The 25,453-nt window shown below is 39.8% G+C and overlaps 1 protein-coding gene and 1 long non-coding RNA gene across 2 annotated transcripts; one reads left to right on the top strand and one right to left on the bottom strand.

Annotated features, from left to right (window-relative positions):
* The first annotated feature begins 4,500 nt into the window (after positions 1-4,500).
* Positions 4,501-5,031, top strand: LOC146747864 (uncharacterized). Its single transcript, XM_085497487.1, has one exon. It carries the CDS (start codon positions 4,501-4,503, stop codon positions 5,029-5,031), a length of 531 nt encoding a protein of 176 aa, XP_085353613.1.
* Positions 5,032-23,859: 18,828 nt separating this feature from the next.
* LOC146747863 (uncharacterized) lies at positions 23,860-24,918 on the bottom strand. The gene is made up of 2 exons (XR_014928990.1): positions 24,784-24,918; positions 23,860-24,221 (listed from the first exon to the last, which is right to left on the bottom strand). It is a non-coding gene; the product is annotated as an uncharacterized LOC146747863 (long non-coding RNA).
* Positions 24,919-25,453: the final 535 nt, after the last annotated feature.

Genomic DNA, 25,453 nt, shown 5'->3' with positions numbered 1-25,453 from the left:
GTTATTTTGAAGCTGGATACTACCCATTGTTCCCAAATTTCCATGCATTTTGTTTGTAAAATTAATATCGATTTTGTTAAATTTGGCACATATTTTGGAACATGCTTTTGATTGTTGGCCATTTTGTTTTTTTGAAAATGCTGTACCTTGTGCTAATGCTTTGACAATTTTTGTTAAAATTTGGGACATGCCTCATACATGATAAGGTATGTACACATAAATTCCTTTTGTGTTCAGATAGCCGACTGACAACCATTTTATTTTTAACTACATCACTGTATCGCTATCATTTTTGTTCATATTTGGCACATACATGTTGGGGGTCATTTTTGTCTTTAAGACTGAGCACAAACAGGGAATGCGTCATTGACAATATTTTACTCTTTCCTTCCTTTCAGAAGGACTTTATTCATTTATTTATCAATATTTTACTGTATTCTTCTTTGATTGTTAAATAGTGCCCCTTCGTTTATGTTTTAGAAATAAACTACTTGGGTCCAATTGTACTGTTGTTACTTTAGTAATTTCAAAACGCGCGATCAGTTGCACATAATTCACTGTATTTCCTCTATTAGAAACTCAACATTGATAGAAGCCCAGCATGACCATAAACATGTCATTATTTATCAAAACAAAATAAATTGATACGCTTATACACTTGTCGGTCAAACAATAAATAATATTGTGCTTTTAATAGAGCAAATGTGGCAGATTAAGCCTGCAATAGATTACCAGTCCCATTCAAATCAGCGTGCCTCCATGCCACCCTGACATGCAGCGTTTTTGCATTCATATGAAAAAACCATGTCCTGCAAACTAGTGGTATCAACCTTGAACTAATTAATTTCTTCTGACCACAAATGGGTTTTAGATAATGTATCTAAACCCATTTGAGGTCAGAAGAAATTAGAGTTCTCCCCAGAGGGTTTCAGAGTTTATTTTTCATATCCTATATTCCTGAAATAAAATATCTTAGAACTAAGAATAGAACTAATTCTCTAATTATACAAAACATCCGAAAATGAATATGCAAATTAGGTACTTAATATATGCAGATATGACCCGAAAACCAACGTTGTTACATCACACTACTTGGTACCTGTGAACCAAGTTTTGTCGAAATCCATTCAGTGGTTCTCAAATTTAGCAAAAAATTGAGAAATGATTATGCAAATTAGATACTTAATATGTGGCGATATGGCCCCAAAAAATATAAGGTTAATACCCCATTCTGGCCTGTGTACCAAATTTGCTTGAAATCCCTCCAGTGGTTCTCAAATTTGAAATCTGGGAATGATTAGGCACTTAATATGCACATGCACGGATATGGACCGAAATCTATTCAGGTCGGCACATCCGCCTCAAAGGTGTCTATGTGCCAGATTTGGTCAAAATCCGTCTAGAACCAATTTGAAAAAATACTTATCACACCACACTCATAATCTCCGTTTTGTGCTTCGCACACAAGAGCTAAAAGTATGTACAGAAAACATAACGTTAAAGAAAAAATAAATAAACTATTATTCCAAAACTGATGCAGATTTTTTTAGAGTTTCCTTCTTGGTGTAAGTGTATTCTCTTTCATATTTCACCACCAGAGGGCGTGCAAGCAGCCAAAAAGATTTAACGTGCAATGTTTTCACTGACATGATCAGAAACATTTGTTTGGCCTTGTATATATATAATGTATATATTAAACACTCTTTAATTAATAAAAATGGCTTACAAAATGTAAAATTGATGTCAATCAACAAGTTAACTTCTTTGCATTATTGTCAAACACTGGGCTATATTGGGTATATATCATAAAAAAATGCCGCCTCGAGAATGACCCTGACCATGCTGGAAATTTTTTAAAAATTCCTCGGAAAACAGCACATAACTAAATGTATTTAACCCAGATTTAATACATATAATAAACGTAATAGTTTAGATTACATTGAGGGCGCCCTTGTGAAATCAGCTGCCGTCGTGGGTTCTGTTTCATGTTTTCGCTTTTAATCAAATATTCACCGGACGATTATGGTACACCCATAATACACCCTTTACCTCGGGTTTAGTGTTTTTATTGTCAGGTTTAGTGTTTTTCGACAGGTTTAGTGTTTTCCGGGGTTTCCACTCAACGAATTCCGATAAATGAACAAATGTTTCTTTTGACCCCACATTTTGCTGATTTTGGTGCAAGAGCTGAGCAACTACCCAGTCCATCTGTACCTGGAGACTACACTGAATTAATATGTTTTTCATATTTAGTAAAGTGTCCTGTGAAAGTTTACTCCCTAAGTGGAGACTTGTTGTGTGAATTTGGTTCCGTATTCTCCAGTGTTGAGCCATTTTATGTAATTCGACACTCACTGGGTAATTTTTGGCTGCTCTTGTCAAAAGACAGAATTGGCGACAACTTTGATCTGTATGATCAGAATACCAATACATTATTAAAACCCTGGTATTTTACAAATGTTAGACTGCTTTCCCCTGAAATTATATCAAAATCTATGTCTTGCATATGTGGTGATCATATTTTGCCATCTGCTCGTGCAGATGTATGTGATGATGGGATGTCATCAAAACCAAAGAGGAGAAAAACTATATCAAGTTTACAATCATTGAATGTTTCTTATGAAGGATGTGAACATTTTCTCCCTGATACTAGTATACAGTCTGGTTTTATGAGAACAAATGCATCATTGGATGAGTTCAAACTATCTGAAAATGAAATAGATTCTTTACACAAACTTGGAAGTGATGTATTTTTCTACTGTCTACAAAAATATTCTTCGCATGCTTTAAACAACAACTCAATTTTGCAAAATTTAAGGAACACTCTTTCACACTTGCATACACCAACCACTGAAAAAGCCAAAGTAATCTACTTAGGTGTACTTAATGAACCATGTGATAAGTTGGATACTGTCAAGCATATTGTTGAAAAAATGTATACTATTTTCCAAATTGGCAAAAGATTAAAATACCTAATTATTGTTGGTGATGGGTGTATCTGGAAGTGTACACATTTGTCGTGAAAAAAATATTCAATGTAATGGCAAAAATTGTAAAATGCTGTGGAATTTCTTTTGTAAATAAAAATGTACTAGCAATTTTCTATTAATGGTTTATTCAAGTGGGCAAAATATTATGTACAGAAAGATTGCCCGTATACACTGAAAAGTAAGCAACCAACAGCCTGTATAAAAGGGGGGCTGTGATTGGCTGTTACTTACGCGAGATTTGAACGGGACTTACATAGGCGTCGGATCAGATGTAGGTAGGGCGGAATTAAAAAAAATCACAAAATCAAAATCGAAGTAAAATAATAAAAAAAAAGCATTAATAACAAATATAATAAAAAATAAAATTAAAATAAGTTTATGGCCAAAATAATTAAAGCTCGTACACTACATCAGATTTTAATCAGATTGCGTTTTATGCGAGTTTTTGGCTTTTGTTTTCACCGTGAGGGTTGCCAGGCGGTGAAAATGTCCGGATGTCCGCCCCCCCGAGGATAGGCGATTTTCCCTACAATTGCCAGATCCAGCGAGATGCATGAAGGACGCGCGTCGAACGTTAGCCGCAAAAATCGAACGATTTGATTTTGAACTAGAATTTCTTTATTTCGTAGCTCTCATCGACCGGCCGATCTTCGACAGAGGAATATTGCTTCCGAATATCCTTACTTAATCGAAATTTACTATAATCAAATGTGGACAGCATGAAAATGCCCCCCAAAATACTTTCGCGTTTGTCGAATCCCACGCGATGTTTGACGCCACTACGACGCTATGACCTTTGTTTGTCCTGTTTTTACATTCGATTTCACGCATAACGGCATGATTCTCGCAGTGAATGGAAAATGGTCTATTCATAAACCTCTGACCACTTTCTGAGCCCAAACTGGGTGCCAACAGTCAATGTCGGACACGGGGAGAATGTTCTGAAGCAAACAATGACAGTAAACAGGTACAATAGGCTCCACAATAGACAGAAAAAAAGCAGAGGAAAAGATCATCATTGTGGAAGAGGGATTGGCGCCCGATTGGCGGTGGAAAACAAGGAAAACGCTACAACCGAGTTTGGCACCCAAACAGATCTAACAACCTCTATGTTAAAATCACCGGAGAATGAACTCCAAGCTCTAAGAACAGAAAACCAATCATTGAAAGAACAACTTTCTAAACATACAAATAAAATGTCACAGGGAGACTTAGAGGGGGACAATGAAAAAGTAAAGTTTTTTACTGGCATCTCTTCATTTGCCATTTTAATTTCATTGTACAATTTCATAGAACAACACTTACCTCCTCCTACGTCTTTGGACAAATTTAGAATGTTTATGTTAACAATAATGAGACTTCGATTGAATTTGTCAGTGCAATTTTTAGCCTATGATTTTTCCATTTCACCAGCTTCAGTGTCAAGAATTATAACTTTTGTTATTAATGTTATGTACATTCGCACAAAACCATTCGTTTTTGGCCAGATAGTCATCTTTAAAGTCTCCCTATGCCAATGCAGTTTAAACAACATTGTGGTTTTAAATGTGTAGTAATTATTGACTGTTTTGAGGTGTTTATAGAAAGACCATCAAGTCTTCCTATAAACATCACAGCACAGGGTACTGTGTCATTTTTGTCTAGAGCTTGGAGTGGCAAAGTAAGTGACAAACACATTACAGAAAATAGTGGAATTCTTGACAATTTATTACCAGGATATTTGATACTGGCTGATCATGGTTTTAATATCCAGGAGAGTATTGGTTCTGTTTGCGCAGAACTCAAGATTCCTGCATTGACCCGGGGAAAAAGCCAATTGTCTGCAGTCGATGTTGAAACAACCAGAAACATAGCTAATGTAAGAATTCATGTGGAAAGGGTCATTGGAATGGTGCGACAGAAATATACAATACTGGGTAGTACTCTTCCAATCAATTTATTTATTTCTAAAGATGACCAGGGTACAACAATGGTAGACAAAATAGCACACGTATGTTGTCCATTAGCAAACCTCTCTGAGTCTGTTGTAGATTTTAATTGAACAATAGTAATGCATATTTCACAGGTGCTTACACTTTTTATGTACACTCACTTAATAGCATGCTTTTGTAAATATGAAATAAAATATTTTGTCTTGATATCATGTAGCATTATCAGTGTCATAATTTCTTTTCTGGATGTCAGAATGTAGAAAATCACATTTATTTAAACTACTGTACACAATAAAAAAATGGACAAAAAATAAACATATTTTGTACTGGAAATAATAAAAATGTAAACAAAATATAGCCTGTATACAAATCTAACATTGGAGGCACACTCACTAAAATGTAAATAAATATTGACTGCATCATATTTGGTAATGAAATGTAAATAAATATTGGATATATAAAAGTATGATACTGGGTGAAAAATTGCAAGTAAATATTGACTACATAACATTGGAAGATGCCTTGTTTCATAATGTCAATATGGCTGCATCAGTTTTTCTTCCTCCTGTATTCTGGTAGTTTCCTACAGTCAGGAAACCATTTTCCCTTTGGTATATTTCTAATTCCATCACACTTGAAATGAAACCAGACGAGCACATTCTGTGTTGTCACAGGCAACCGTGTTGCCATGTTCTTCTTGGTTACAATAACAATACAGATTAACATCATTGCCACTGGACGTAGAGGCTGTACCATCATTGCTGACTTCTTTGTGATTGCTGGTGTAAAATTCCACCAGAAGTTCTGGCATTATTGTGGTGTAAAATATATGTTTTGAACGTTCACAGATTGTTACCTAAAGCTCTTCGTCATACATTATACTTTCAATGTGCATGTCCTCAGTCCAAACTACAAAATACCCCTATTGTATACTGAGTCTGTACTTGGTAATAGTATCTGTGATTTTTCACAAGTCTTGCTGCGCCATTCTCCTTCTTCAGGTAATCACACCCATCAAGATTCTCATTTCGTAGATTGAAGGGGCATTTGATTTCTATACAAGATGTACTGCAGCAGTCACAAATGAAAACACTATCTGGGGAAAGCTGCAATAAATGGCTGGTCTTGGTAAATTACAAGTCCCCTTCTTTCTATACGCCCATTTTCATGTTCTTGAGACACCTATGCAATGTCTCCATGCTCACATCCCCATCTAGTGGCCTCAGTTGAAAACTTTGAAAACATGGGGTAGCAGATGGATGATATTAGGCTTATCGAAGGGCTGTCTTGGTTGGTTCTGCATACTATTTTGGACTTTGACGCAGTTACTCTGCCTGCTCTAAACTAGAACCATCTATTTGATTTAGCCTGTTCTCTAGTATGTGACTCAACATTTTTTATTCGTTGAACACTTCTCCAGTAACTCTTTATAATTTAAGTTGCTATAGTTGACATCATATAATGTTGTTAAAGCTGGTGGATAACTTTCATCTCTACTGATGGAATCATTCGAATGTGGTACAACGAGAGCAGTGAAGGCTTTGACCCAGTTAGATGTAACTCATTGAAAAGTGACTGTAGTTCTTGAGCTGTTGGTTGTGGTATGTTGTTAAGTGTAGCCAGTGTTTTTGGAGCCAGGGGAGTTTGCGTCTGTAATGCCAAGTCCAACTGTTTCTTTTTGTTTTGGCTGATGTAAAGTCTATATCATTCATTTTCTTGTATGTCACAGATTTCAAAGATGATGATATAAGCCAATATGCCTTTTCATCAGTCACTGTTTTGGAGTCTTGAATCCTAACAGTAGCCTCCACTGCAAACAGAACTGCAGCCACATGGATGAAGGTTTCCCCAAGACCAGCCATGCAGTTACAATGAGCACAGAGAACACTGCCATTACGGTTTGCTAGGGGCTTCTCACTCATTCTCCGAGAATGCATGATCTGTGTAAAAAAATAAATGTTTTGTTTATACTATTTAAATATGAGGTAATTGAAGCCCCAAACCACAAGATGTACAACAATTGTAATGTATGGTTATAGTTAATAATTAAAAACACAGCAGACTGAGACCGAGATTTTCAACAGACATACATCTCTTTTAACAAAAGGACATCCACGACTGAGAAAACAGTGGACTATTAAAAATACTGACAATACCATATATTAATGCTCACCTTAGCAGATACTACAATGTTTTCATTGCACACAAATGTTTTCATTTCTCTCACCCACCCGGAAACAAATTTGTTGTAGGCTTCAAGACCTTTGTAACACTTTAAGTCATCCAGTGTGTAAGGGCTGGGATTGAAAACCAGGTAATTCACAATATTTGGATATGTCACGGACGGTAACAAGGCGACGTCTGCAGACCATTTAGTAGCATCAACCACGTAAGGGTCACATCCCCGAATAGTAGACAGTTTTGCTTCATAACGTAGCTGTTCTGCACCAGAAAGTGTTACACGATACAGACAGAGAGCATTTTTAGGTTTTGATTTAGAGCCAGACATGTTTGCAATTAAGAAGGAACTGGAAATGACTGAAGGAAATGAACAGATACACCATCAAACAATCAACCCATTTACGCATACTATTGTTATGATTGCAGACGACACAATTGTAGGACCTCCAAAATGGCCGACTTCCAGGTTGATGACGCCACGTGAAAGACCTCTATATTCAGTACGTGTCAAATCGGTGAAGAAATAGATATAATGGCACAGTATCTAGTTTGTGTGTATATTTACTACGAATATTATTTATTGAATCTTCCAAAGCAGAATGTATCACTGATCCAACTGTCTACTGCCCTTGCTCTGATATGAGCATTCCATGAAGGAAAATATTTTGTAATTGACAGTTTTAGATTCGAATTAAACCTACGTAAATCATTAAGTGTGAAAGTTGAGGCTCACATGCATAAATGACATTTCTTGGATATTCTTAAGACTAATTCTTAATTTTTGAAAAACAAAAAACGCTATTTCTTGCAAACATTACGTAATGAAGATCATATAATTACTGATAGCCAGGAATGCACTCAAACACGTGTAAATGATGATTGACATGATGATGTTCAGATGATTTACAATACAACACAGTCGTCGTCACTGGTATAGACACATTAGCTATGCTTGTGCACGTGTCAATGGAACAACACATCCAGATATACGTATACATGATTCATCTGTAAACCAGGATTCTTTCCGTAAGCCACGAAAATACCCCTATAAGTCTCATGAGCAGAGTGTTGATAGTCGTGGGAATAAATAACAAAGTGATCTTAAAATTTTGATTAGTACTCGAAAATCCACTGATCAGATAACTAGTTCATAGAAAAAAATAGTGTTTTCGTGTCCAGATACTACAGCCGAAATGCTAGATAAATATATATCAAACGACATAAACATTTTATGTGTCTATCTTCCAAAGAATAATGTAAAAAATCGAGACGACTTTGTGGACTATATAGAGGTATGTACGGTACCCTCTAGAAGGCATTTGAGACCAGTTTTGAGACTCTCCCACAGAGGAAGATGCCGTTTGAGACCGTGTTTGAGACCGATTTAAAGACTCTCGGATGCCACATAGACCGGGAATGAGACCGTGTCTGAGACCAGCTTTAGAGACCGTCAATTCGCGCAGTCTGATTGGACAACCCTCTGACATCCGAAATTGTATTCTCTACTCTTTTCACCATAGATTTAGGAACAGAAAAATTGTTGACAAACTTGTTAGCTACGAGAAAATTAAGACGCTAAAAAAGAGAAAAGAAAACGTGAATACCTCATTTAGAGAATAGTTTGACGACATACAAGACTGTATTATTATGATGTAGTGTATTCTGAAACATGAAGCTCGGAATATTTAGTAACTGTGTTGATTGTTTGTAGCAGTTGACATAATCGTTAACAAACCCGGTATTATTCAATAAAACAGGCGCAAAATTCACCCAATTAGCCAGTTAACGGGTAGTAACAATGGTCTGTGTCCATCGATAACGATCGTATTTGAGTTGCAATGTTTCTTTATTTGTCAATGCTAGGTTGGGGCGAGTCGTGGAGCTAAACAATTTTTTTTTAGCTCCATGGGTGAGTGGGAGTACGTCATAGTTTAGAGAAAAGTTCCGCGATTTGCGTTCCTTAAATAGTACTAAGTATCAACAGAGGTGCGTGAAACCGCAGCTACGTTGCCCAAAATAGTCGGCGTCCCGGCAACCAGGAGACGGCTGTTCATTTCCCTTTATCTGTATCTAGTTCTTGGCGCCATTGAGCAGCGAACGAAATTACGTTTGTTGAACGTTGGGTCGCATATGCACGAGTTCCTGTTTAGCGAGTTAACGTGTTTTTACCGATGATAACTACACTTCTGTGAATATTTCAACGCTGAGATGCCCATTTTCATTTTAACGAAACATATTACTACTGGTTTATATTTTGTGTCCATCTCTAATTTTATTTATACAAGTTAAAATGGTTAGGTTGAAGTGCTCGGGCTCGTACATCTATTTAGCCCTAAACCTCAAACCCAATACACAGCCCCTCTATCCCGGTCAAGCAACGCCAGACATTTTTTGTGTGTGTTTCAATCCGGGTTGCGGTTAAACAAACTTCTTTCCCACGACAGGGATAGAGAAACAAAAAATGTACTTTATTTCTTCATATATTCTATGACTTCGTGTTTATGGTTTATCTCGGAAATGTGGTCTCTGTGTCCGAACTACATCAGTAACAACCATAGTAGTTTTCGTGTCCATTGTGGCAAATTTAACACCTCTGTGAGGTGTGACTACTTTTGAAGCCTTCTATTGTTTACACGAAATCGGCGGCGCGTGACGCAGGAATTCCTTTTTACAGGCGTGACCACGTATTTTTACTGACGTAAAATAAAATATTTACCATGGCTGTCTGAATTTATGACAGAAAATTATTCACACGTTCAGATGTTAACAGTGTGTGACTGTTAGTGAACAAGAGACAGACTAACTCCACCATTAAACAATGAAGCAAACAATTGTCATCGAACTGTTATTGGCGAATACTAGTACATAATTTACTAACCATGGGCTTGGCGGAGCTTAGTATTCTGATTTGACTGATTATTCAACGACAGCAACTGTCAATCGTTCATTAAATGGAGATAGTCCTAATCTTTTGTTTATGTGTATAGTTACTGATTTGAGCCGTGTAAAGTGAAATAAACAATTCATTTCCGGTGACGAGGCAGCTTGATGGAATCCGTATTCAAGTCGGGTATACTAGTATGCACAGTTCATTCTAAAGTGACACGATCTATGCTGCAATGTTCAATAAATATATTCACTTACATAAATTACGTTGCGTAGAGTAAATCTCTTGTCTCTGAGCGACCACATTTTACCCCAGACATGTAGCCAGAAAAGAATCTCTTTTTACCTCCATTCCCCGGATAACTAAGAGAACTGTATATTCAAATAATATTTATGTTGATTGTCCTTGCATCATCTCAGACCCAGGTGAAATGAAACGCATTCGTTCACGGATTTGACCTACATGTATTATCATAGTTTGGCTGCTGTATGTTTTATGATTTGTATTTTCTTTTCTTTACTATACTGCGACCTCTGATGGCATAGTAGTGTAATAAAGTTATTATTATTATTATTACTAATAATATTATCTTCCATAACTGCTTAAGATTTCTTTCGCAGCCACAGGTTATCGTCTATTTTTTGACAAACTAGAAAGAATTACAAACTATGCCGATCTAGTCAAACGCAAGAATGCGTAAATGTGCATTTTTATCGGATATATGTCAATTTGGCCCGAAACGCAATCACGGCAGAACTTGGTCGAGCAATATCACGACAAAATGTACTCTGTCCTTACTCATTTTGCATACGAAATTGTACGTGAATGTCTTATTGTAATGCTTCGTTGATCCACAGTCCCTCTAGAGGGATAGAGCATGGATGTACTTCTTAGTACATCCATGGATAGAGGGACTGTGGTTGATCACTATAAAAATAATCATTCTCGCTACGATCCGGAAATAATGAGATAGAACATTACCGACGAGCACGGCGGCAGCGAATCTCTTTCGCTTATTTATTCAGAATTATGTATATCATTACAGGCAAAATTGTTGGGAACGGCTTCTGAATGCCGTTTATCGTTGACAAGTTGATTTCAACCGCCGGCTGTGTTTTCAAACAGACACTTTATATTCTGTCTGGTTTTGACGTTGCAAAGAAGTTCGTGTGTGTTTTCTTTCCTGTGATTCCTTTCATTGTATTGTCTAACACAAACAACGCACTCGTGGCGTTTTTTCACCTCATATGCAAAGTAGGCATTTTGAAAACAATGTGGGTGGAGCTTTCAGTGTCGGCAAATTCGAAACTCAACGCTTTTGAAACCCATTTCTCCGGCAAAAGTAAATGCTCTAGCCGTAAAATTCACTACTATTTTTATTTATGGCTTCCCTGGACATTCATGGTGCCACTCACGTTTGAAAAATAGAAAATATAATGCAATGAATCACTGTTTCTCGTGTTTTGTGGAACTTTTAGTCACCGTTGTTGATGTGGGTGAGGGCATGGATGTACATCCATGGTGAAGGCGACTCATTCGAATAATGAACTCCGCCCGCACCTGTTTATATACCATGTCGGTCTTTATAAGTTTAAACACGACCTTTTAGAAAACCCCAGACACCGAACGCGTTCAACCTGAAACATGTATATGCAAATAGTGACGTTAATATTAATACAATTACATGGCGAGATTATTACCAGAGTTCATAATACTAGTAATAAGATTGATTTGCATTGCTAAAAGAAAAAAAGTGGCTATTTCCAGGTTGCAGTTCTTTGTTCACTCCCCCGGGATTCACTCTTTGCCTCACATGGTTGCAGAGGACTATCCGGTACTGCAGCCCGTATATTTATTTCATTTATTCAGTTTTGAATGTTATTATTATTAGTTTTATTATTATTATTGAACTTATTAGTATTAGTAAAAAAATTACCACATTACATTTTTCTTTATTATTTCATTATTATTATTATTATACTTGGTTATACTTTTATTGCTACTGTACTGATATAAATGCAATAAATATCATTATTATTTATTTATTAACACATACTCACTCCCCGGAGGGAATAGTTACATATAATAGTAAAAGTATGCAGTATTAATACACTAAAAAAGAAGGAATAAAAGTAAACTAGAGTTTAGTATAGTACTCCATAACTGGACAGTACAGGCATTTCGCACTGAATTTAGTACCCAAACATACATTTACTGTATGCATGACCAGAAAAAGTACCATTCGCGAGTACCAAGATGCGAATAGCACTTCCTGTGATCACGGTTCTATGCAAACTATAGAAAAAACTGTTTGATATACCCACTTAAATAAATAATAAAAAAGCCTTCCTAACGCACACCATTTTTTTTACCATAGAAATATTTTATTTTACGTCAGTGAAACCATGGAGGTAATAAGAATTCTTATTACCTCCATGGTGAAACTATGTGGTGACGCTTTAAAAAGGAATTCCTGTGTCACGCGCCGCCGATTACGTGAAAACAATAGAAGGCTTCCAAAGTTTTCACACCTCACAGAGGTGTTAAATTTGCCACAATGGACACGAAAACTACAATGGTTGTTACTGATGTAGATGTGAGTTATTTAGCACACATTTCCGATAGAAACCATAAACACGAATGCATAGAATATGTGGAGAAATAAAGTACATGTTTTGTGACAAGTTCCTCTATCCCTGTCGTGGACAAAAAAAAAATGTCTGGCGTTGGCGTTGCTTGACCGGGATAGAGGGGCTGTGTATTGGGTTTGAGATTTAGGGCTAAATAGATGTACGAGCCCGAGCACTTCAACCTAACCATTTTAACTTGTATAAATAAAATTAGAGATGGACACGAAATATAAACCAGTAGTAATATGTTTCGTTATAATGAGAATGGGCATATCAGCGTTGAAATAATCACAGAAGTGTAGTTATCATCGGTAAAAACACGTTAACTCGCTTAACAGGAACTCGTGCGACCCAACGTTCAACAAAAGTAATCTCGTTCGTTGCTCATTGGCGCCAAGAACTAGATACAGCTAAAGGGAAATGAACAGCCGTCTCCCTGGTTGCCAGGACGCCGCCTTTTTTGGGCACCGCCAGCCAATGGTAGCTGCGGTTTTACGCACCTCTGTTGATACTTAGTACTAACGGCGTGACGCAAATCGCGGAACTTTTCTCTAAATTATGACGTACTCCCACTCACCCATGGAGCTAAAAATCTTTTATTTCGCCCCAACCTAGCATTGACAAATAAAGAAACACTTGCAACTCAAATACGATCGTTAACGATGGCCACAGATCATTGTTACTATCCGTTAACTGGCTAATTGGGTGAATTTTGCGCCTGTTTTTCTGGATGATATCGGGTTTGTTAACGATTACGTCAATTGCTACAAACAATTAACACAGTTACTAAATATTCTCAGCTTCATATTTCAGAATACACTAAATCATACTACAGTCTTGTATGTCGTCAAACTATTCTCCAGATGAGATATTCATGTTGTTGTCACGTTTTCTTTGCTTTTTTTTAGCGTTTTAATTTTCTCGTACGCTAACAAATCTATAGAAAATTTTTCTGTTCCTAAATTCATGGTGAAAAGAGTAGAATACAATTTCTGATATCAGATGGTTGTCCAATCAGACTGCGCGAATTGACGGTCTCTAAAGCTGGTCTCAGACATGGTCTCATTTCCGGTCTGCAGGGCATCCGCGAGTCTCTAAAGCTGGTCTCAGACACGGTCTCATTCCCGGTCTATGTGGCATCCGAGAGTCTCTAAATCGGTCTCAAACACGGTCTCAAATGGCATCTTCCTCTGTGGGAGAGTCTCAAAACCGGTCTCAAATGCCTTCTAGAGGGTACCGTACATACCTCCTATATAGAAAAAAATTAACGCCATCATTCAGTAAAGTAGTATGCATAATATTCTTGTTATTGGAATACTGTTCCTCGTTCGCAGTCATATAACGAATTACGAATCACGGACATTAAAATGCTAGACAATTATAAGGAGTGATCAATGCATCTTGACTGGTGTAACATCACACTAGTATAAATGAACCATTACGCTCACAACACGAATATTGACCTGCAAAGCATTGCTATACCAGTGATTGTGTTGTGTTGTACACCTGTTAACTGTTAAAATACTTCCATGAATATTCATGATGGTTAAGAGAATGTTGTCACGAGGATGTGCATAGCTTTGCACGAGTTTTTTTTTTCTGGTGGCATTTTGCTTGCAAACCAATGGAAGGCGCTGTTCATGACACGGTGACGTCGACGCGGGCCAAATTCAAGCTTACACTGCACAACTGCAAATCTGCACATTCATATGACTGCAGACAAACTAGCCACTCACCTTTTATATAAAGACAAACGCTCGTTCTGGAAGGAAGTCGTGAAATCATACACCACTTTCATTCCATCTTTTGTTGGGAATGCTTCTGGTGAGACGGACATAACAAAAATGTGGGCAAAATATTTTGAATCGTCTCTGAACTCCATTACGAATGATACAAGACTAAAGTGCTAAACCTGAAATCTACAAAAATGCTCGTGTGTTCTCTGTGGAAATTAATAAAATCGTTAAAAACTTGCATCTAGGGAAATCTAGTGGTCAGGATGGTTTATGTGCAGAATACTTATGCTACTCCTCGTGTTAGTAGACATGTCGTCATTCCAATAGGCACCAGGATGGGATATGAAGACAACAGTGAAGGGTAAGATCAAGCTAAATTCGTGACGGCTGCGAGAGAAACAGCACTAGCAAGTTGGAATTCCTGAATGGGGATACAGCTATTGTACACAGTAAAAGAAATTCTCGATAAAAATAAATGATCATTTATTTCATCGTATAATATATCAGTATTGGTGAGTCTTTTAGTGTGCTCTGTTTTAAGAGATCGTTGCTGACGCTTTCATTATCTGTGTTTACTGGGACCGAACGCTCGCTGAAGACGGCGAGCCAGCTGCCTGTGTGTCCTCATTTGCATATCCATTAACCATAGTTAAACAAAAGAATAATAATGACAATGAGCTACGACAAACTGTATTGCGTGTACAGACTGATAAAACGATCAAACATAAGTACTTGGACATAGTAAACGCACTATCTTTGGATGAACTGTAATCGTTTAATAAGTAGTCATCTTTGAAATGAGTAAATTAATGCCGAGCGATTCGCAGGAATCCATTAAGGTTGTTTGCCATTATTTTGGTAACACCTTGAACAATCTCAAAATCGCTTGAAGGGGTTACGTGATGGCAGTCATTCTTTAGGTAACTCGTTAATTAAGATGTTTGCTACATCCGTAAAAACATTTATCAATGCGTTGTCATCTGATTCTGATACGGCGGCAACCCCAGTTTCCCCTTCATTGTCAGTTAACCATCATATCTCACCAACCAAGAGGCAACGCAAACCAAAGAAGAAACGTAACAGTAAAAAGGCACCATGTCCTCAAATTAGCACATCATCACGATAGCCTTATTGCATTCGCAATTGCAAACACAATCGATCTGGTGATGGTGAGATGTTTCGTTATCATCTCGCGTGCATTGGCGTGAATAGTGACGAATCACAGCGCTTTTTCTGGCCATGCCTTGATTTTAGACTCTTAATGCAAACTGTAAGTAGTATGACATCTGAACTCATGGCTTCACAATCTATGAATGCCAAGCTTATTTAACTGTATGACTATTCCAGAAATGAGAATTCAAAGTTGAAGGAAGAACTGGCATCCTTAAGTAAATCAAATGTTTTATTGAAAACTCGTTTAAAAGATTTGGACACTGCTTTATGAATGCAATCGTCGAAGAGACAGCCACTAACCACAGGGAGCCCAGGAACTACAATCAACTGTACGCACTCCCTATGAGCGGGGGGGGGGTGGGTTATCGGCTGGTATCTAGTGTCAGAAATAGACAAGGGATGAAGGCTCCAGGGGGCTCGCATTTTTTAAACTGAAAAAACAAAAACAAAAAACAGACGAACAGAATGAAAAATAAAATCTATAAAAAACTACCAGAATGAAGAATATTAGTTGCTCTTTCACAATTCACCAAAGCCTTACCTATGTCTGCAGAATAAATCAAGAAAACTACACAAATTTACTCCATTTATGAACAATTCAAAAAATAAACGAGAGATTACATGAGATAGCACAGCGCATGCGCAGCCTCTGCATATTCAGGCTTTAAAGTGTAAATTGTAAGTACATGTGTATGTTTTAATTTGACAATAAATCGGCTCCAGACATTGTTCCATGATTTTATTTTTATTTTCCACCTTATATACGGCCCTACATTACGCAAATATGTGTCTCATAAAGACATAATTTGTCAACACGTATTTGTAAACATGGCTTCGGGAAACTTCGGAATTATGACGTCATAAGGAGAACTCCCCGGTGTTCAATGTTGTCTGCTAGGTTTAATTTCATAGAACTAGCTTTCAAAAATATTGGTAGACTATGGTAAAAAGGTGCGTCGTATATGGCTGCAATGCCACCCATAAGGATGACGTGTCGCTTCATAATTTCCCAAAATCTGGAAGATTTCGTCGGCAATGGGTGAAATTTGTGAGAACAAAAAGAGCAGACTGGGACCGCGTAGACCCTGGCGAGTCGGCGGTGGTTTGCGCCAAACATTTTACCACGGATTGTTTTCAAGACAGCTCTTTGAAAACTTCGTTAGGGTTTTCAAGTGGGTGAGTTTATTTTATTACTTTCTCATATATGCATTTGTGTATTTCTATGCTAATCTGGGCCTCGTAGCACAGTACTGCCTCAGGCACTGGGAGTGGTGACGATATGCCGTGATGTCGGCACTTCGACCGTGACGGTTGTTGTATGACCGCTGATAATAATCTAGACCGTATCTATTTTTGTGTCCGTGTCCGTGGCCGTAGTCGACAAGTGAAGTTGATTTGATCCTATAGCATTATGGCGTCTTTAGTTGTAATGTGCTTTATTTGCTATTTCTGTCGTAAACTGCGCCTTGATCATTCGGTTACTGTCACTGTCTGGTTTGTTGTAACAACGGTACCAGCTGGTGGACGCGGGAAAAATGACGCGTAAAATACTCGTCGTTTGGTACCACTTTTTTTACGATGCAACATTATTGAAAGCTTCGAACAATTCATCATAGTTTTCAATGGTCTTATTCCGCAAAAGCTTTCTTGCGAAAAGATAATGTTTGACGTTGTTTTTCATTTGCTAAATCAGTGGCGTTGACATGAAATGTAAACAATATATCGACAGGCAGTTACAGATGTTACCGGTACTAACAATCGCGGTCACTGCATGTTTTACATTGCGTGTTCTCGCCCTTATTAACCTTAGATCGAATTCGAATTGAATGGTTATATAAAATGTTTACCAGCGATTTTTAGCTTCCTTTCAGAACAGAGGGTAGAAATTGTAGAAATAACCACTTTTGCAAAAGGTTAATAATGTCAACCTTGTTATTATTTCTAAAATATAGTGAGAGTTTTTGTTGTTGTTTACTACAGGCGCCCTAGATTGTTCCCAGAGGCTGTTCCCACCATACATTCGGGTAGCAGTTTGTCACCAACTGAAGAAAGAATAACATTCAAAAGGCGAGAGAACTCAAGAGTGAGTTAATACAATTGTTCATTACATGCCACAACAGTAAAACTAGTTGCTGTCAATGAGATGGTTTCCAACAACCATTTTCAGTTTTTAAATGTTCTTTAGAAAATTGTGAATTACCTGTATGATGTTGATTTTCCACTAAAATATTACTGAATGTTTTTTTTTTTTAATTTAATTTCAGGTTCTTCAAACACTAATCACAAATGACTTGGTTGACCATACATTTGAAAATCAAAATTATGACGAACAAGTTATTACTGCACAAACTACCATGGAGTCCTCCAATAAACCTGTAAATAAACCAGTACAAACACAAACACAGTCCCAGATACAGACACAAGTGACACATGTCAAGACACAAACAAAGACAATACATAGAAGTAAAGGTATGTTTTATTTGTATATATAATAAAAAAAAATCAGTAGGAAAGTTTTATAACCTCTTTAATATTTGAACTATGATTCATAGCTGAACTAAATTTTGTTTATATCAGGTTCACCATGCATTATATTGTGACGTAAATTGTAACTGGGAAGTACTTGGAAAAGGGAACAGAGCCCTGGATGTGTGTGTGGAAAGCACACATGTTTGGATACTTTGCCACCACTCATTGCACATGTTTATTTTTAGACTGCTGATACAGTAGCTGGATTGGGGTGTCAGCAAAATTTGATATACATACGTCCTGTTTCCCCTTTGGGATAATGGTATGTCCCAGATAGTGGTGTGGTGATTGTGAAATACTTTGGAATGTGCTGAGCCCAGTGTTGTTGGCAATGAAAATAGATATGACATCATTGACCCGAGTCTCCTACTTTAAATTGGTAGAGCTTGGATTAAAAGTGGTTTATTCCACTACCAAAATTGGCATCCTCTGTACACTGATTTGTCGACTATTTCGAGATAACCAATCATTTCGTTATATACATTTTATTATTTGCATGGCCATAAATTAACTAGGGTATTTAAAGTTGAGACATAAGGGAAAATCTCTAGTCAGGAAGGTAACCTGACTTGGTCCCACAACATCCTGAGACGCTGATTCCTGACTCCAGTGAGCTGTACCCTATACTGTGGTACACATGCAGACGTGCTGTGCAGTAACCCCTGCTGATCAACAGGAACCACTGAAGCTCACTGCCTGAACTACTCCCGTTGTACCGGTGCTACCAGTAGCAGCAGATAGCAGTGAAGTTGCCGATACTCCCTGGACACAGAGCACGAGTTTAAATTGTAGTGCAGCTGCTGAGACAGTGTGCCAGATACGAAGGAACGCAACCAGGTACATTGCTGTTAACCGGAGAGTGGAGTGTTCCTTGCAGCCTCGATCAAGTCTTTTTAATTCTATTTATGTACTGTATACCCCCACCTCCTACTGTTATTTGTTCATTAAAGTACAGGAAACCGTATATATTGTGTTGTGTTAATTTGTTATAATCGTTACTGGTATATTTCTTTCTCTGCACAGTCTCAGTTGTGGTGATATACATTCACCGAACGATCCCCACCCCGTGACAGCGGACGAGCCGAGAGGGAGGAGAGTTATTAGATAAGCACGCTACCAAAGACAAAGACTATTAGACCGGTATTAAAAACAAGCTCCCCGATCCTGAATACGGTGTAGCCCCATAAAGGCCCCCCCCCCCGCATTTAACGTCACATTGGTGGCAGCGGTGGGATACAACTGGTGCAGAGGAGGTGAACCAGAGAAAGCAGATCATGGCGACTCCAGATACCGATCCAGTTATGGCAGAGCAGATTCCAGTAGAGAGTATCCAGATTGAACCAGTAGCTGATACAGAGCCGGGAGATGATCAGCAAATTTTTGTTGATACATTAGGAGAAATAGAGTTTGCACAAGCAGCAGCTGGTGATATTGCAGAGTTTAAAGAACCAGAGGAGACTGAAAAGGAGGGGGTTGTGCAGCCAGAGGGTAAAGCGGATGAGCTGCCGCCACAGGTGACACCCACCTCTGGCTATGGGACCCAAGAAATTAGTAAAGCTGAACTGTTGACTGGCAGTAGAGTTACAGTGGAAAAGCGGAGTAAGCCAGCAGTAGCCGAGAAAACAGATATACCATGGAGGCTGGATACAGCCACACCACGGTACCGATCAGCACTGAGAGGGAGACCAGCTGACAGAGCAGATGACCTCTGGCTTGGGTACCCCCGGGCACAATCAACTGGCAGACGGCTGACAAACCCCCCCTCAGATTTATTTGGGGGAATAAAAGAGGATCCAGAGCCAGTTGTTAGACCAAAGCTGCGCAAAGAAAAAGCACTGAAAGGAGAGGAGGCTTTCCGGCAGAGGGGCATGTATCCTGTGACGAAGCCTAATATAATTCCAGAAAAATTTAATGGGAAAACACCATGGAGAGATTACAAGGCCTATTTTGAGCAATGTGCACTTGTAAATAATTGGGATATGGCACATAAGTCCAGGTATTTGGCAGTGAGTCTGTCCGGTCTGGCGCAAAAAGTGCTGACCCAGGAAGCAGATGGTGGAGAAATACCGTACCAGGAGTTAGTCACCAGACTGGACAGGAGATTTGGTCCCGGTGGGCAAGCAGATACATATGCGGCAGAATTGCGGATTAGACAGCGCAAGAAAGATGAAAGTTTGCAAGAATTGGGTGAAGCTATACGGGAGTTAACAGAGATGGCCTACCCAGGTATGGATCCGGCTTCCCAAGAAAGGCTAGGCAGGCAGTATTTTAAGAATGCCATCCCTGAAAAGGAAATAAGAGACGGTATATTCAGAGCAAATCCAAAAACATTTGACCAGGCGATACAGGCTGCATTGGAGACTGAATCACACGTGATGTCAGAGAAAAGGAGATTGGCTGAGCGGTGCCCCAAATTTGGCAGGGTGCTGAATGCTGAAGGTGACTCGGAGATGGTAGAACTAAATGAAGGAATAAAAGAAATGGGTGTGGGAAAATTCCAACCAACCCAGATAGGAGAGCAGTCATTCGGTGGAGGGAAAGATAAAAGACCAAGAAGGTGGGGCCAGATGGGAATTGAGTGTTACAGATGCGGAGGACGAGGGCATATTAAGAGAAACTGCGCAACTCCACCAAACGGGTATGCGGGAAACGAATCACGACCAACCCCAGGGGCCAGGGCTGGGTCGGGAATGCAGACAGGCCCAGGCAACCCCAACAAGCAGTAAAAATGATGCAGGGACGGAGGGGACAGGGTACGCAGGCAGGGGAGACAAAACTAGAGGAATCAGATACAGCGACCCCCCCAGCAACTGAAAGTAGACCCCTGCCTACCGTACATGACTATACAAGGGCAACAAGTGGTATATTTGTGGCAGGCAGAATAGGAGGATTACAGGGATATTTTTTAATAGATACAGGGGCATCAGGAACCCTGTTGTCAAGAAAACATTATGAGCGTATACCTGAGATGCAGAGACCTGCATTGGAAGCCATGACGACTCGGATCCGGCAAGCAGACGGTACCTTGATGAAACAGCATGGTGGAGCTAATATGGAGGTACGCATAAGTAAATACAAAACCACAGCCGATGTGATTGTAGTGGATATGGAGACTGATGCAATATTGGGGATGGAATTGCTGATTACCTTAGGCTGTGTAGTGGACATAAAGAATCTACAGCTGAAATTTCTTGATGAAATAGTCCCATGTTATGACTGGAAGGCCCGTACTCTTTGTGCCAGAGTGGTGCTGAGAAAAGCAGTTGATATTCCTCCTGGCAGTGAAATGTTAGTACGATGTGATGCTAACAGAAAGATCCCAGGCTCTCGGCAGGGAATGTTGATACCAACAGATAGAAACCCGATTGCGGAAAGAGGAATAATGGTGGCAAGAGCGTTAGTATCAGATTGTAATGGGGTAATACCAGTACGGTTGTTGAATGTAACCCCACACCCGATACATGTAAAACAAGGCACTGCAGTGGGGATGTTGGAGCCGCTATCAGAGGGGGAGGGTGTGGTTACAGCAGAGAGGGATAAAGAAAATGAGGTACCACTGAAAGAAAAGCAACTGCCAGAATATTTGCATGATATATGGAGGCGGAGTACAACAGAGCTGGATGACGGTGAAGCAGAAAAGGTAGCGGCATTGCTGATGAAGTATGCAGATGTATTTTCCAGGGGTGATGATGATATGGGGTGTACCAATCTGGTTAAACACTCCATTAATACAGGTGAGGCAGCTCCTATTAGGCAACCCTCAAGAAGACTACCAATTTGGCAGAGAGAGGAAGCGGGGAAGCAGGTGGAAAAGATGCTGAAAGCCGGTATTATTGAACCAAGTTGTAGTCCCTGGGCTTCACCAATTGTGTTAGTAAAGAAAAAAGATGGTGGGACAAGGTTTTGTGTTGACTACAGGAAGCTGAATGATGTAACAATTAAAGATGCGTATCCAATTCCCAGAATAGATGACTCTTTGGACAGTCTGTCAGGTGCTTGCTGGTTTTCTACCTTAGATTTAGCTAGCGGTTATTGGCAAGTCCAGTTAGATGAAGAGGCACAACAGAAAGCTGCTTTTGTGACCCGTAGTGGTCTGTATAGTTGGAAAGTGATGCCCTTCGGCCTTTGCAATGCGCCCTCTACGTTTGAGCGGCTTATGGAGCGAATAATGGCTGGATTGCAGTGGGAAATACTCCTGTTATATTTAGACGATATTATTGTATATGGCAGAGATATTGATGAGGAGTTGGAGCGTCTAGAAATAGTGTTAGGCAGATTGCGGGCAGCCGGACTAAAACTCAAGCCAAAGAAATGTGACCTATTCAGAACCAGTGTAATGTATTTGGGTCATATAGTGTCGAAAGATGGGGTAGCCACGGATCCAGACAAAGTTAGGGCCATAAAAGAGTGGCCAACGCCAACAAGTGTGAAGGATGTAAGAAGTTTCTTGGGGACAGCGTCCTATTATCGCCGATATGTAAAAGGATTTGCCAAGATAGCAGTACCTTTGCATAGATTAACGGAGAAGGATAGAGTGTTTAACTGGGATACCGAATGTGAGATTGCTTTCCAGGTGTTAAAGGAGTGTCTGATGTCTGCCCCAGTACTAGGGTATCCACAGGAAACAGGAGAATATGTGCTGGATACAGACGCAAGTGAAACAGGTATTGGTGCTGTCTTATCACAGGTCCAGGATGAAAAGGAAAGGGTGATAGCGTATGGCAGCAGGTCGCTTAGTAAAGCGGAAAGGAATTATTGCGTCACAAGGAAAGAATTGCTGGCATTGGTGAATTTCGTGAGATACTACAGGCAGTACTTGTATGGCAGGAAGTTCATCATAAGGACTGATCATGCAGCTCTAAGGTGGTTGTTGAATTTTAAGTGTCCAGAAGGGCAACTCGCCAGGTGGATCGAAGTCCTTGTGGAATATGAGTATAAGGTAGTACACAGGCCAGGGAAAATCCACGGGAATGCTGACGGGTTATCAAGGAGACCATGCAGGCAATGTGGTTGGCAGGGGGAACATAGCGCTGTGATTTCCAGGGCCGGAGAGTATAGCAATGAATTGCAGGATACTCCCACTTGCATGAGGGACACAGAAAAGGTGAATATGGGAACAGGAGTAAAGGAAAAAGGAATAGTGGACACCAGGATGGTGGACACAGAAACGGAGACCCAGATACGGTCTGTCAGAATTCAACCAGAGGTGAGCGGTGATCAGATAAGGGAAGCTCAGGAGGCTGATGCGGATATAGGGCCAGTAAAAAGGGCGAAAAAGGGCGGAGTCAGACCAGGTTGGGAAGAGATTTCACGGTTGGCGCCCGCCGTGAAGGCATACTGGGGAAGCTGGAAGCAATTGAGAATAAAAGAGGGCATTTTATATAAGTATAGAGAATCAGAAGATGGGAAATCGGGTTGTTACCGATTAGTCCTACCGAAAAAATACAGGAAAATGGTTCTGCAGGCTTTACATAATGATGTGACAGCAGGACACCTGGGTATTACAAAGACTGCGGAGAGAATAAAGCAGAGATATTATTGGTATGATTTGGGGACTGATGTGCAGTTATGGTGTCAACAGTGCACCGTTTGTGCAAAACGTAGTGTTTTACCCCGAAGGCATAGGGCACCACTGCAGCAGTATGGGGTAGGAGCCCCAATGGAAAGAATTGCCCTAGACATAATGGGACCATTGCCAGAGACCCCCAGGGGGAATAAAGTTATCCTGGTGGTTGGTGATTATTTTACTAAATGGATAGAGGCATATGGGCTCCCAAATCAAGAAGCAGAGACAGTGGCGCATACATTGGTAACACAGTTTATTTCACGGTTTGGTGTTCCTAGAGAAATACACTCTGACCAAGGGCGGAACTTTGAATCCAGGTTATTTGCAGAAATGTGTCAACTATTGGGTATGAAAAAGACACGCACAACAGCCGGGAATCCGAAATCTGATGGTTATATTGAGCGGTATAATAAGACATTGATAGATATAATTGCCAAGTATATTAAGGTGGATCAGTCCGATTGGGATTTGTATATTCCCATGGCAACAATGTCCTATAGGAATGCGATACAGGAATCTACCTCATTTACACCAAATTTGCTGATGCTGGGAAGAGAGATTACACTCCCTATCGACTTGACGATGGAAACGGATGTACCTGAGGGAGAAGAGACAATAACAGATTATGTGGAAAAGCTGAGGAATAATTTGCAGTGGATACATGAGAAAGCTAGAGTTAGGTTGCAAGGTAGTGCAAAACGCCAGAAACGACAGTATGACCAAAGACTGGCTGGGAAGCAGTTGCAAAGAGGCGATTTTGTGTGGTTATTTGACGCCACGAAAAGAAAAGGGCGCTCCCCAAAGTTACAGCAGAGATGGCAAGGGCCCTTCATAATAGTGGAAAAACTGTCAGATGTTGTTTATAAAATACAGAAAGGAAAAGGTGGTAAAACGAAGATAGTGCATTTCGATCATATGAAACCATATCAGGGGGAGGAAATAGCAAGCTGGCTGACGGACAGTGAACCCGGGAAGGTGGCAGAAGCTGAAATTAATTTATCCGAGTACCCTGAATTGGTGACACCGGAAGCGGTATTTACTGACTCGAGCAAGGCAGGCCTAAATATAACTCAGTTAAATGCTGAACCGGAAATACGACGCGAGGCCCAGGGAGGTGGTAACGGGAAAAATGACATGATAAAAGATGAAGAAAAACTCACCCCAAAAGACACGACGAAAGATGCAGGTAGTTCAAAGCAGCCAGGAGAAGCAGAGACGCGAAGGAATCCCCCCAGAACGAGAAAAATACCTCGTCGGTTTCTGTATTAGTAAATAGGAAAACCAAGATGGCACCCGATGACGTAGCACATCGAGGGCGCCCTCGGAGGTGAGTTAAAAATAGCCCAATTGCTACGTCATTCATGCATACTTAATTTATAGAATCCGCTGACAGAGGAAAAAGTTTTTAACTTTCAAAGTTGCACGCTTGATACATCCTGGTGACCACTGCTGAGACCCGCTTGCATTGCTAACGTGGAGAAAGACGTGAAAGGAAAGAACAAAAGAAAGAAAGAATGTCCGGCGGCAGGAAAAGAGATTGGGATGGCGAAAGGAAGCGTTGGGAGAAAGAAATGAACTTGAGGAGGTGGGACAGTCAACAGCCTGATCCGGACACCGTAACCTGTGAGAGATGTGATGCAGTTTTTAAGTCTAGGAGGCGAATGAGAGACCACATGGAGCGGCATCATGGGAATGCAACCGGCAGGGAGGCGAGCCGTAAAACTAGGAAAGAGAAGACGGATGGTGAAAGAGATGCAGAAAAGCCGTCTACATCGTCACTCGGGGTAGCAGTTGTTGGTGTGGGAAAGCTGCACAGTTATACTATACCCC

Source organism: Saccoglossus kowalevskii, chromosome 3 (genome assembly GCF_978046115.1).
Source record: "Saccoglossus kowalevskii chromosome 3, keSacKowa6.1, whole genome shotgun sequence".
Lineage (NCBI taxonomy): Eukaryota > Metazoa > Hemichordata > Enteropneusta > Harrimaniidae > Saccoglossus > Saccoglossus kowalevskii.
Note: the sequence above shows the minus strand (reverse complement) of the source record. Positions and strands in the feature narration are given on the sequence as shown.